General features: G+C 42.1%; 1 protein-coding gene across 2 annotated transcripts; it reads left to right on the top strand.

Annotated features, from left to right (window-relative positions):
- The first annotated feature begins 2,501 nt into the window (after positions 1–2,501).
- cyth1b (cytohesin 1b) lies at positions 2,502–14,484 on the top strand. Of its 2 annotated transcripts, none has more exons than XM_086015830.1 (12): positions 2,502–2,706; positions 8,948–9,030; positions 10,026–10,090; positions 10,958–11,024; positions 11,136–11,254; positions 11,359–11,552; positions 11,630–11,778; positions 12,518–12,629; positions 13,039–13,115; positions 13,191–13,262; positions 13,343–13,497; positions 14,008–14,484. In XM_086015830.1, the coding sequence occupies exons 1-12, from the start codon at positions 2,610–2,612 to the stop codon at positions 14,084–14,086; spliced, it is 1,269 nt and encodes a 422-aa protein (XP_085871956.1). In that variant the 5' UTR covers positions 2,502–2,609; the 3' UTR covers positions 14,087–14,484. The 2 variants fall into 2 exon arrangements, with proteins under 2 accessions (XP_085871956.1, XP_085871957.1); XM_086015831.1 differs by lacking the exon at positions 2,502–2,706 and adding an exon at positions 5,635–5,850.
- The last annotated feature ends 63 nt before the right edge of the window (positions 14,485–14,547 follow it).

A 14,547-nucleotide genomic window follows, 5' to 3' on the forward strand; every position in this document is an offset into this window, starting at 1 on the left:
ACATACTACAAAAATACTGATAACATTGTACTTTTTGAATCTAATATTTTAACAAGCAATTTTTATTTGCCTCCGATTTCAAAAGTCGTTATTCATTCATTCATTGTGTATGCGTAATGTGGGGCTAAAGTATGTTTGGGTTCACACTTGGCCTTCCAAAGGAAACCCTAATTACGATGATTTTGACACCCATGTTTAATACAACAAAATAAAAATGCAACTGAAATATTTATTTGGATCTACCTAGCATGCTAGTAGCCTATACTGTACAGTATTTTAAGGCTCATAACAAAGGAAAAAACTGACATTGTATTCTTCATTTGACGTCTAAATGCTGTTTATTCATTTCTAAGCCTCAGTGGGGAAGTTGCTAGCAAGTATGAGAGATGTAGCAGACAAATCACTTGAGTTACTTGACTCCAGTTGGAAAATATTTGAAAAATGTGCAGCCCAGCCCAGGGAGCAGGTTTTGTCATTTCTGTTCATTCCTGTCTTTATAACATCAAGTTGTTTTATTTATTTATCTTACTCTTGCTAATGTTGTGCGCGCGCGTGCTCGCGTGCGTACTTGTGCATCCGTGGGTGTGCGAGTGAATGATCCGTGTGCGTGTGTGCGTGCGTGCGTTTTTCGTTAATTTGTTTGTGCACGCGGGTATGTGAGTGCGTGCGTGCCCGAGTCCATGCTTGCGTGTGCTTGTGTGCGCTTGCATGCCAAGCAGCTTGTGATCTTGCATTTTACTTTGGCCTCGGATGTTTACTCCCTAGCTTCACAAACGTGCAAAATGGGTCAAACGTCCTGCTTTTTTTTTTTGTTTTGTTTTGTTTTTTCCTTTAACTGATTTTTACGCTGAAAACTCATGTTTCAAAAATGTCATGGGGTTTCTAAGTTTGCATGCAAGTTCAACCGTAAGCGTGACTTTTGTATCATAGTATTAGTTAGCTGGTAAAGCTAATTTTGTTTTTTTTAATGTAAAACTTTTCCAATGGGAAATCTGTGGACTGTCGTCCTCTAGTGGCCAACCGAGGTAAAATCGTCTACTGTCTGGATTGTGCTCAGCAATTGACAACGTAGTCCTGATACGGGTATTTTACACGATTAAAAAAAAACAACTACCTAATATCATGTATCAGTCACACTGATACATAAATAATATGTGTTATAGTGTTTTAGAGGTGAACCTCTGCCATTCCGGAGATATGTATCACTCGTAAGTCCGCCTATAGTTTATTTGTATTTCATTCTTGAATTAGATACATTTGCAGACAAAATGGAAGATGAGGATGGAAAAGTGGATTCTCATCACTTCACATTTCACAGTATCTATCCTTGTTTTTTGACCTTGCCTTTCAACTCTGAATTCCTCCAAGGAGACACTTACTCTTTTAGGCTGCTTTTGCTCTGAAGAAAAAGTGAAGTAAACACTCACTTAGTGTACACTTTCCTCCCTATACTTTTCCGAATGAGTCACAATGTTGGTTTGTTGTCTTTAGCTGCATGCAAATGACCGGGCCGAGGCTGGTTGCATTTCACCGCCTACACACGTTCCCAATATTACCATACAGCAGCGGGAAGGGAAAGCGTGTAGCTGTGCAAATAAACATAATTTAAAAAAAAACAAAAAACATCTGTGGGGGGGAAGAGGTGAAAGGTCTGGTGGCAGAAAAGTTCAAGAGTGAGAGAAAGAGAGAGGTCAGCAGAAGGAGGTCAGCGCTGCAGGGAAAAGGAGAGTTATTATTGGACCAAAAATGGAGTGCAAGGGAAATTGAACGTCAGCATGACACAGAAACTTAGTATATATGTTTATTTTTATTTTACTTTAGATTTTATTTTGGGAAAAATAAATAAAATGTTACAGTAGTGCCCTGAAATACAAGGTGAATTTCTTCGCACTCGTAACTGACTGACGTAAGCAGTGTTTGAGATTTTATTTGATATGAGTGTATTCTATTTTATTTAAAATTGCATGGCAAAGAAACTTAGGGTAAGCATTTAATTTGAATGATTTTCTTTTTTTTTTTTAACTTGAATGTCTATTTTAGTTTCTTAGTCACCCAGGATAAGCCATATCAAAATGTTTCACACTTTATATGCAATGAAATGTTTTGATTCATTTATAATTTCATGTCTTTTATCTGTTTACATTTTATTGACCCAACGTAAAAAATTAAATGCATACTTTGACCCAGGAACAGCAGAAATTCTTGCAAGTAAATTCCTCCACGGCTGAAATCAAAATAGCCGTGTGTACATGTGTGGACGTTTGCACGAATGTGTATATACGTATATTAGTGCGCGTGTGGGAGAAACAGTTTGTGTGCATGTGTGCACACCCATTTGTCACCATCACTTCCAATAATACTTGAGCAACTGTTCTAAGTGTCATATTGGGTGTCTCTGCGATAGCGTGTGTGCGTGGATGTTGAGACTCAGGTCAAGTGTGTGAGCGGTGGTGAGGGAGGCGAGAGAGTGAGATGATGATGAAGAAGAAGAACATGCTTCTTTTGTAAGAGTCTGTCGCAAACTGCTGGTGTCAGTGGATGGAATCAAATCCTGATGGTGCTGTGAGCCTCAAACACTTTGGAGTCATCAACCATACAGGGACTGCGTTATGGGGAGTGTCAGCGAATTGTGCGCTTCCAGTTTTCAGGCGTTTCTGTGTCCGACGGTGAGAGCTCTGGAATCAGCTGCTGCTCCTGCGACTAAAGGTCAGTGATTGTTTACTTTATAGATACTGTAGATAGGTTGACATGTAAAGTTGCGTGTGGCATATTAGGGTTACGTGAGTCATTCAAACCATGTGCGGCATAACAATCACACACACGTCCGATCAACACAATCATTCTCAAAGCTATGTGGGACACGGATCACACCCTGGTAAATCAAAACCATTTTCAGGAGTTCAAGCAAACATTTTCAAATGTGGCTTATTCATCACATGCTGGTGTAGTCAAAACAATCACCTTCAAACCCATGTGTGGTTTAACACTAACGCAACGGTGTAGTCAAAACAATCATTCTCAAATCTTTGCGGCAAAACAAGCACGCACCGGTGAATCAAAAGTAGCATTATCGATGTTGAAAATTACAATTCTCAATAGTAATACAATCATTCTCAAATTCTCATGTGCGGGATAACAATCACATGCTGTTCAATGAAAACTAATTTTCAAAGCTATGTGCGGTATAACAAGCACACACTAGTGCAATAGTAAAAAAAAAAAAACAATTGTCCAAGGCATATTGTATTGCTATAGCAGTCACACACACACCTGTGAATCAAAACAATCATTCTCAAATCTATGTCTGGCATAACAATCACACACTGGTGGATCAAAATGATCCTGCTCACTATTCAAAATGATTATAGCAAAAGAATCCCCAACATTCCTAAAGCTAAGTGTGACATAAAAATCACACGCGAGTGGCGTCAAAACAATCATTCTTAAACCCATGTTATTAAAACTTATAAGAGGGATGTAATGTCCACTTGAAAGTTCCACATAATTGTAAATAATTAGACATTTTATTCAAACACTTGTCCTCAGTATGAATGTAATAAGACTTTATCTCCATCCCTCATGTAAATATCAGGGCAACATGTTGCAGCCGTTGCCGTGGTGATATCTGAGAGCGCTTGTGCGTGCCATGCTGTGTTTTATTTCATTTATTTATTTGCCATTTTGGTGCGCACGCACACACGCGCATGAGTCAGACAAAAAGCTGCGTGCGCGAGATGGTGGGCTCGATTCGAGAGCGTGACGCACACTCGTCACCCTCTCCGGTCCAGAATGGATCCTCCTCTCAAGTGGGTGCCCGGGTGATATCATCTCCACCGCGGCCCACCGCTCTCGCCCTTATAGCCTGTGTGTCATTTCACCTCATTCAAACTCCATTTGGGACACACGCGAAATGACACGAAGACTTCTAGTGGACCTGGATGGTGTGCCGATTATTTGTCATTTCATCTTGTTGTACTGCACAGTAAAATCAAGTGAAATTCCCTCCACTCAGAGGTTAGATTTGTATTGAATCTCATTTTTTTTTTGATAGGGTAACCATGTCGATTATCTGATTCAGGAAAAAGGCCATTACAGAGTTCCTGAGCTCTTCCTTTGACCCATCCTGAGCATATCCTGTTGTTAGCGTGTCCAAAATGGCTGAGTAAAGTGCACAGCTGCAATGCTCTTTGGCTTGTTTGCTTCCATCCAAACACATCCAATATGGCAGCTGCATCCCCCACAGAAAATGACTTTATAATATTGTTTTTTTTTTTTCATTTGCTCTGTCAGAGAAGTATTCAATGTTACTGAGCAATTTCCCATACTTCATTGAGCTTGTATAGCTACACGAGAAATGGGACAATAATAGAAACATGTTAGCATGAAGTTGATACAGTGTATTGGAGCGCAATCAATTCTAGAGCTGTACCTAATGTAAAGTACATTTCCAAAAAAAACAATGTGTTGACCCATTCAGATGCATTGTAAATGAATATTTAAAACATTCTTAAATAGATAAAAATGTCAATAAATAAAACATCAGCTGAAATAGGTAAATACATATGTGCGTATACTTCAGCAGTCTATTTAACTGGCTACAAGGCTTGAATTAACTTTTTTTCTTTGACGAGCAATTTTGCTAGTCACTGACTTCATTTGATGAGCAATTTAGAACATTTGAGGAGCATTTTGTTACAGGTTAATCTCATGGACCTTAAGCAAGTTATAATACGACAATATAACGGGAAAGTTGAATGTCGACTGAGGCGCAATTTGCGAATTTTGACTCTCAAACTGCAATGCAAAACCGTTTATTTTGATATATTTCTATGTGACACATGTCCACATTGTCAAACACAACACCCTCCTGGCCACCACTCTGCACGGCGCAATCAAGTAAGTGCCGCATTTCATAAGCTAACACTGTTATTTAACACTTATCTGTGAATTGCACAACATTAATGCACCTTTGTTTACAGTGGGCTAAGCCACCACCAGCTAATTTAAGCATACCCCCTGCCACCACAAATGCGCCCATAGACATTCAATTGTCTTATAATTCATAAATGTGGCATTTCATCACCAAGCCACTGAAATACAATTGTGTGTGTGGCGCATGACATCACCAAACACAATTCAATGACCCAGAAGCCCCATCCTTTCCATGTCAACAATATTATTGTAACATTTCCACCAGGAGCTAATGGGAGTGGTAACATTGTCAGCTAAAGCTAATCTGTGCTAACGCTGCAGCTCTGCTTACCTTTTGGCTTTGACATACAATAATAGTGCCAAAGTGGTTCTTATGCTCTGGAAATTCGGCCAGTCAAGCTTATCATTTCATTGCCTGGAAAACTCGGTGTGTGGTTAGTGGTTACGATGTTAATTATAATGGGGGGAAAAAAACTACAATATTCTTAATTTTTGTAATAATTTCCACGGATGTGTCTTATCATTTCCTTTTGTAATATATTTGTTTTATTTGTAAAGAGACTTTCTGGACAATCTGTGCCATGACCCAAAATGACATGAAATTTTTGTTTTTATTTGTTCATTTTTTAATGTGAGAATTCTCTCCTCCAGTCAGATATTGAGACTAGAAACCAGCCGCCTTCTGATTGGCTGCCTCTACTGAAGTCACGCCCACTCCCCCCGAGCCTCAACACCGGCTGTTTTACCCGATAGATCCAGTTGTCATTTTCTCACCCCTTCCGAGCTCTACTTTAGGTCCCTATTTTATCCTTTAAAGTTACTCAAACTTGTATATTCTCATTCCATTTGGGCCTCGCTTCCCCTGCGGGCCGTTGAACAGCGACGCGAACATGGTTTTAAAGTCGGAAGACGGCGTCGGTAAGTTGCCCCGGGGGTCCTTTTAATTTAAGCGAGCCAAAGTTAGCTCGGCGAGTTGTGCTAATTAGCAGCTAACTAGATGTAATTCACAATACACCAGCGAGCGCATCATTCGCGTTTTATCTAAGTTGGTTAGTAAGTATAACTTGTCTCCTATTGTGGCAATAAAAGCTCTTTATGGCCACACAAGCGAGCCATTATTAGTCAACTTGGACCTAGGCCACACAAGATGAGGTTCCGTGTTCGTTTAATAGCCCATTAAACCAGAGCATCCATTTTAAGACTTTTTTTTTTTGACGTCGTTAAAGGATATTTTAGACATCAGGACTTTGTGTGACGTTTAATGAATGTTGGTGTTATGTTAAGTTTGTCTATCAATCTTGGTTCAGTCATTTATTACCGACAGTGGATAATATTTTGATTTTCTGACCACACACACACACCCAGTCTGGTTTATGTGTTATAATGAATATATGGTCCAAAATATAAACGAGTCTGGAATGAACACAATGTAATGTTCATGATGCAACTAAGAGGTAATACTATTTTCATTGCAGGTGTCTCTGATGTTGTGTCTTCCTAATATTTATACTATCCCACCCAGCAAAAAATGTTTTTAAACAATGAATGTTCCCTTGTTTCTATGGTGCCAAAAAAAAAGTTGAAAAAGAACACACAGGGTCAACAGTATTGGTGCAGCTCTGTTTGACAGGAAATTAAAAGAAAAACAAGTATATGCCAGTCACAATAATATCCCTATTGTTCAATATACAAGAAAAGAGCAGTATTATTTTTGTCCTGCATCCATATGCCCTGCATCCAAAAACAGCTCCAGTTCATTCCTCATTCTTTCTCTCTGGCCACGTCTGCTGTGCTGAGTTGAATGCACATTGGACTTTCTGGTGATGAATGCCTCCCAGTCTCCGGAGGGAGTTCACCGTAACCACTGGATTATATCACGCCGGCCGAGCTGGTCAGCCTCGGGGCCAGCTGCCGTCGCGAAGGACAATCCGCGCTTTATGAGTGGAGCGAGATGACCAAGAGCATCATTTTCCTTTCTTCCCAAATAAACCCACTTGGCCTCAGGTCCCAGGTCAGCTGCCACCGACAGTCCCAATGGGGTAAGGCTGGAGGAGACTGGACCGGGCCGAGAGGGCGGCGCAAGTTTAATTTGCGGCTGTTGGCATGTGTTGACAACAACAACATTTTGTCTGTCAGGGCTCCTCGTTCCACTGCAAAAAAAAAAAATCTGGTGAAAAAAAACAAACAACAAAAAGGTCATCAAAGATTATTTCAAAAATAAATTGTGACATAGGAACTTTACTGTGGAAAAAGACTGTTAGCAAAATGTCACTTTTAAGGTAACTTTTAACAAAGCTGCTCTGATCACTTGAGTAAAACATGAACACAATATGAACACCTAAATTATCAAGTATTGCGAACTTACAAAGAAGTGCAATTTACCACACAATGAATGCAAGACTTGCGGAGCTGCAATCAAATAAGAGCTTTTGATTTTCAGGAAATACGACCTCCGAATGCCGCCAATTCAGCGAATGGTTAGTTTCAGTTCTTTCCAACCTATAAAAGTCTTGAAACACTGCTCTGCATAATTTGGAACATTGCATTTTGACGAAAACAATGTTGTTATTTTTGAAAAAAATACTTTTATCACTAAAAATCTGAGAAAAACGTAATTTGCATAATGATTTGTAACACGGTCTAGGTTAGGCCGACGCTAAACAAAAATGCAATTCATTTTACAGCAGTTAGTGTTGCAGCTCAAGCAATATTTACCCTTTTACTTGAATGATGTCCTACTGTACTTCAAACATCACTCTTTATTTGCATGACATTTTGTTAGAACAACACGGACTAAACTTCCTCTTTCTTTTGCAACTGGTTTAGGCGGCAAACTGCCTCTGAATAATGAAACCCATTATGCCTCCATTGCTTCAGGACGTGAGCAGCTTTACGAATGCCGAATAAATCAAATTCCACGTTCGGCTCATGATGCCCAACTCGAAGGTCACACTGGGAGGGAGGAGATAGACTAGAGTAGTGGGAGGGGGAGTTATTGGGGGAGGGTGATGTGTTAAATGCTTTTGCCCCTCTCTGGCCGTCGCACATCAGTCTGTCCTCCCATGCTGGACCGAGCGTCTGATCTGGACTCGAGTTCCTAACTAGAGACCATCTGTAACTTTAAGAAAGGACCGAAGGCCATAATGTGGACTTATCAACTATAAAATTAAAACTGGTGGATCGGATCGGATTGATGAGTGATATATATATATATATATATATATATATATATATATATCCTCTCTTACTGGTAAGAAGTGACGGGTGGCTTGTTGTTACTTTGACTCGCAACTTGAATGCTGGCATTTGTCAAATTGATTGTGTGCGTGTTTTAACATTGTTTGTGTGATGTCGCACGCTCCATGCAGCTGGCCGCTATGACAAGGGGTCCTGTTTCTTGCAAAAAACACAAACACGCACTGAGTGACTCTCGTCGCTTCTGCCAGTGTGTGTTATAACTTCGGATGTTATTTGAAATGTGACCATGTCAATCAATTGTTAGCGCTGTTGTCTGCTCACAACGCTGCGTTGTTATTCTTGTCCTGGGCTGTAATAAGAGCAACTGCAGTCTAGTTAAATGCATCTGTCTGGGAGCGGTGACTTTGCCCTTTTTTTTTTCGAAGGGATGTAACGGCGAATTCGTTTAGCCAGCTGAGAGCGTCCGGCCCTCTGGATCTCGAGGCAAAACTATTAGCATAATCATTCTAGGGACTGTACTGAACGCCATTGCAGGATCAAAGTGACACTCGCACAAACAAGACGGAGCTAATTTAAGCTCGGTCATGTTGTGTCTTCAGGGTTTGCGTTGCGAGATGGTTAGATAACAACTGCTGGCTTTCTATTGTACGAATTTGGATTCTGTCGGGAATCTGCAACTTCAGACGGTGCATGCGTGCGTCTGTCTTGCCCGGATGTGGGTGTGGGTCATAACGGATTCAAAAATGTTGTTGCCAGAGCGACCCAGATCAATCCCTTTGTCGGATAGTTGTATTTACGCCTTCTTGTTGGCCCTCAGTGCCCGATGACCTCAGTCCAGAGGAGAGACAGGAGCTGGAGAGCATCCGCCGCAGAAAACAGGAGCTTCTGCAGGACATACAAGTAAACACACACACACACTGATGCACATTCACACTGTCATGGTGGCTCCCTGCTAAAGTTGATGTTCCACACAGACCGGATAATAACAGTAATGGCGTAGGTTGGACCTGTTACCTTTTCCCCAGAGAAAAGAATGTAAAATTAAATGGTTCACTCTGAGCCCAAAACGATGTTTGAAGTAGTGTTACTAACATGTCGTATAAGTGATAAAAGAAGTTAGCACAAAATTGCAATTGCGACACGCACGGAACTGAAGTCTTGAGGGATTTGCTGTCAGGTTTTGTTTGAGATGAGAAGTATTTTGTTTTAATTTGGGAATTGTTGTTTGAATTCCAACCTACCACTTTTAAAGGATCTGCGTAATGTGATACAGTATGAAGCACGACACACAAAAAAAAAAAAACAAAAAAAAAAAGTCACCCCCAATTGACATGTTTCTTGAACCTCACTTGTCTGCTTCCACGCGCCCTCGGGACAAATGGGCAATGGGCCGTCAAATATTCCAGTAATGGAGACACGGGACGCCGTTGCTTTATAAAGAGGAGGCAGGGGGTGGCGGTTGTAACCATGGAGACGCATGTGGAGGAGTCCAGACTGGACTTATTTACTCGAGATGAGGATTGTGCCTGGGCATTTTCTAATCAGGGATGCATTCCTCATCCTATTTTTGGTATCTTTTCCATTCTCTCATTTTTTTTTATCCTCTTTTTCTTCTCATTCTTCATCATTGCATTTGTCCCTGCTTGCTCCAGTCTGGGCCAAGTGTCAGGGGGGCTTTGGGCGGGGGGGGGGGGGTTGGTCGAGCAGGCTCGCGAATGTGGGTCAGAGCGTGAGGACAGAGGAGAGGGGAAGCAAGGTCGCATGGCTGACCCGAGAACAGGTGCTCCGGCTCCCACCGAAGACTTGTGGGGACAGAGAGAGAGTGAGAGCGTTGGAGGGTTGCACTCATCTGTGTTGGGAAGCTTTGTCTATTTTTCTTTCCTTTATGCTCTCAGAGGCTGAAGAATGAGATAGCAGAGGTCACCAGCGAGATTGATAACCTGGACCTGACCGAAGAAAGGTAAGAAGTCTTTGTAGAAACATTTGTGCGTGTGAGTGAAGACCTCCACCAAGGCTATGAAATGTGACCCCCAAAAAATGCAGGGCACCATTTTGTCTACTTATTTGTCAGCTGGTTAGTTCCTGGTTCATGGGAGAGGCCACGAATAGACTAAAACTCAACTTAATTCCGATATGCATGCAAATTTAAGGGCTTGATCCTGTCCACGGCGGTCCTCATTTTTTAAATTTTATTTTAATTATTTGGAAGCATTCAAAAGTGACTTGGGCAATAATGCCAATAGGCTAACAATTTATTGCCTTAAAGTACAGCGAACTCTGTCTGTTCGCAGATCCATATTTAAATTTTTTTCCCCCAGCTATTAACTGACAAACTCATCTAGTCACTTGTGCTCGTCCTGTAATAACAAAGATGCCTCAAGATGGCGCCACAGCTCTGGTAGGCTATTAGAATTCTACTTTTCTATGGCGTTACAGAAGTATTGTTGAAGTGATAGTCTTGACTGAGGGAGTAAGATTTTTTTATGTCAGGGAGGAGCCAAGTTTAGCCTGGGTTATTAGCCTATGTTACAGAGAGTCTCTGACACACTTTTTTTCCCCAGATAAAATTCTCTACAAGCTGTTTATTTTTCAGGATAATGTACGATTGGTTTGTAAACATTTGGGGGGGGCATCAGTTACTTGTGTTTTTTTTTTTTTTGCTATTTAAATAGTGGGGGTTCACTGTTTAAATATTTACTCTAATCATGACTTTACTATTGTGTTTGCGTTAGTGTTTTTTTTTTCTGTAGAAACAAAACTAAACTCTGTGTACAGTGTTACCTTATTATGACCTTTTTGTAGCTGATGTCATTTTCTGGGTCCTTAGGAAAAGCATGCAGAGGAATAAACAGATGACCATGGGCCGGAAGAAGTTCAACATGGACCCCAAGAAGGTGAGAGAAAAAGACCAAGAAAAATTCGGGAAAATCGTCTTTTGAGAGAGTCAGTAAGAAAACATTTGAAAGGTAACCCACATTTTAATTTAATTATGAATTTGCGACAAGGGGATCCAATTCCTGATTGACTGCTCGTTGCTGAAAAACACCAATGATGACATCGCACGCTTCCTCTACAAGGGCGAGGGCCTCAACAAGACAGCCATCGGCGATTACCTCGGAGAGAGGTGTGTGTTTTTCCGGTCGCTTCCTCCAGACAATTTTCCCGACAGGTGGCCATTTGTCGCCCACCCTCGATCTATCCATTGACAAACCTGTGCCTGTGTTGCAGAGACGACTTCAACATTGAGGTGCTGCACGCCTTCCTACAGCTGCACGAGTTCTCGGACCTGAACCTGGTCCAGGCCCTGCGCCAGTTCCTGTGGAGCTTCCGACTCCCCGGCGAGGCCCAGAAGATCGACCGCATGATGGAGGCCTTCGCCCGGCGCTACTGCCATTGCAATCCCGGCGTGTTTCAGAGCACAGGCGAGTGGGCAATATTCAGCCGCAGAATTCTGATGGCTCGCCTCCTGTAAATAACGAGGACTTTTAATTACCCGCAGACACGTGTTACGTGTTGTCCTTTGCCGTCATCATGCTCAACACCAGTTTGCACAACCCCAACGTGAAGGACAAGCCCTCCGTTCAGAGATTTACAGCCATGAATCGAGGCATTAACGACGGTGGAGACCTGCCAGACGAGCTTCTCCGGGTGAGAGACTTTCCTTTCCCTCAACTTCCAAAATGTTGTCGATTTCTACTGTGCAAAGTGGCTGTTGTCGTGAAAAACTGAATCGAGAAGTGGGGAGAGTAGCAATGGGCGTAATTACATTGTACTACAGAGCAGGGCTTGAACCCAGTGGATGACGGCTTGACTTTACCGCTGCTTACTGATGATTATAGCTTGAAGTTGATAAATCGCCAGTCACGCGTTTTGGCATTAACGTCACAGATGCCTCCCTGAAATCAAGAAGTAGTCGTGGCAAAGTGGCACACTCGCTTGCAAAATATGCAACACGAACCTCAAATATAACAAAAGTACAAACGCCGTACTAAAAAAAAAACACATCCGCTGACGAACATTCTGAATTCTCACATCAAATCAAATTCACCAACTCCTGTCGTGCAACAGTGAAAAGACAAACATGATACTGTAGCCATTGCTTAGACGAAATGAGGACAAGCGCTAATCGATCAATGACCCCTTTAATGTGAAAATGAACATTAAATGCGGCAAGTATTTCGCTCAATGTCAAGCTGATCTTCCTCCGTCCAATCCTCGATCATCCATTCACAAATCATACTCACGCACCTTCATGGTCTCGCAGGCAGTCGGAGTTTCTAAAAAACTTGCAATACTCCTCGTTGACATAACGGCAGGTTTGCTACCACACGTGATTGCAAAGCATCCTCTCCTCCTGTCAACTCATCGCCTGGCTCTCCGTGTGTAGAACCTGTTTGAAAGCATCAAGAACGAGCCCTTTAAAATCCCGGAGGATGACGGCAACGACCTCACGCACACTTTTTTCAATCCCGACAGAGAGGGCTGGCTGCTCAAACTAGGTACGCATTTGCCAAGAGCGCCTCCTAGTGGCCTCTCCCAAGGGAGGACTCACATTCATTGATGATACCATGTCAATGTGAGCGTTGGGCAAAAAGGTTGACTGTTTTCTTCTTCTTCTCTCTGTTCTTTTGAAACCAGGAGGTAAGTACCGTCCAACTTGGCTTTAATGCACCGACCGCTTCGCCTCCTCTCACCGCTGTGTGTGCACATTAGCTTTGAGCTCACGCGCTAGAACACAAACCACGTCACACGCCTTGTCTCCCACGCTGTGCTTTTCATCTGACAAATGCGCTGGCTTCTGATCCCCTGACCCTATTGTTTTTTTTTTAACTGCAGCTAAATCTTTTTTTAACCTGCTTTAACAGCAGAAGTTGTCATCAAGGATCCTCACGCCTTACTTGTCCACAGGTGGACGGGTAAAGACCTGGAAGAGGCGCTGGTTCATCCTCACAGATAACTGCCTCTATTATTTTGAGTTCACAACAGTAAGTGTACTTTAACCCGCCACAATAACATTAAGTACTGTCATGACGAAATATTTTCTTACTTTCGCCACAAAGGACAAAGAGCCCAGAGGGATCATTCCCCTGGAAAATCTGAGCATCCGCGAAGTCGATGACTCAAAGAAGCCGGTAAACTGTTTGAACTTTTGACGCTGGATGCGGTTTGCTAACGGCTCACTGGTGCTCTTTATTCTTGTCGCGTTCCCAAGAACTGCTTTGAGCTCTTCATCCCGGACCACAGAGATCAGGTGATCAAGGCGTGCAAGACGGAGGCGGACGGCCGCGTCGTGGAGGGCAACCACACTTTTTACAGAATCTCCGCCCCCACCGCAGAGGAGAAGGATGAATGGATCAACAGCATCAAGTGAGACTTTTTTGCCGTGTTTTTGTAATTGTGCTGAGTCTACTGCAGCTAACTGTGATACGTAGGGCAAGGAACCACATTTGGTAACTTAAGCCAAAGTGGACAGCACATGCCTCATAATAGGGCAGTCGAACCATGTGACTTGAATGGAATGGAGCGTAGGGAGGATCTCATTTGAAATTCTGATGGCCATTTTATACAGGGTAAAATATTTGGTAACAGTAGCCAAAATGTACTCCACTTGTCCCACAATAAGGCAGCGCAGGTAAAATTCTCTTATAGGACAGGGAGAACCATATTTGGAAACTAGCCAAAATGGATTCCATACATGATTAGGTAGTCGGACAAGGTGATAAATGTCATGCGGGGCCTAGTAAGACTGCATATTCCATTTCAGTTGGCTTTTCATCCAGTGTTGAACCCTATTTGGTAACGCCACCCGCCTCACACTCATAAAATGTTTTCTAAAACAAAGTTGCGTTATTAAAGTGTCCTCCGTGTGCCTTGCAGAGCCGCCATTAGCAAGGACCCCTTCTACGAGATGTTGGCCGCTCGCAAAAAGAAGGTTTCCTCTCTGAAGGGCGTGTAGTGTGCGCACTCACACACACAGGTTTGACTGATGAGTGCTGCTGGAAAAAAAAAAATGGAGCTCAAACTCTCGCACCAATGAACCACTGTTGCACCTTCATTTCACCAACCGCAGATTCAACTCATTTTACCTTTTTTTTTAAAAGACATACCAGTATATACATATGTTTGAGAACCACCCTCTGTCTGTTTCTTTAGAGTTTCTTGCTTCTCTGGGTGGGAAGCTGACTGAATAATTTACATCTCATGAAAAACAATGAAAAAAAAAAACTGGATCTCTCCACATTTTGTATTCAAACCCCCCTTTGCTTTGAAAGCACAATTAGTGGAAATGGAGGCGTTGCTTGGTATTTATTTGTTCTTATTTATTGTTTTGTCTGATTAAAAGTTTACAACCAATCAAGGTTCTTTTCTAAATCTGCATTCTTTGGTGTGACTTTGACAAAAAGGCTCTCAAACACA

Source organism: Filicampus tigris, chromosome 19 (genome assembly GCF_054856515.1).
Source record: "Filicampus tigris isolate MCC_2025a chromosome 19, RoL_Ftig_1.0, whole genome shotgun sequence".
Lineage (NCBI taxonomy): Eukaryota > Metazoa > Chordata > Actinopteri > Syngnathiformes > Syngnathidae > Filicampus > Filicampus tigris.

What these genes read in the sequence shown, in the direction of transcription:
- cyth1b (XM_086015830.1), top strand. Translation starts at nt 2,610, where the DNA reads ATGGGGAGTGTCAGCGAATTGTGCGCTTCCAGTTTTCAGGCGTTTCTG. An exon ending in CGGCGTGTTTCAGAGCACAG is followed by an intron (nt 11,553 to 11,629) that starts GCGAGTGGGCAA and finishes AATTACCCGCAG; the next exon opens with ACACGTGTTACGTGTTGTCC. An exon ending in TGCCAGACGAGCTTCTCCGG is followed by an intron (nt 11,779 to 12,517) that starts GTGAGAGACTTT and finishes CTCCGTGTGTAG; the next exon opens with AACCTGTTTGAAAGCATCAA.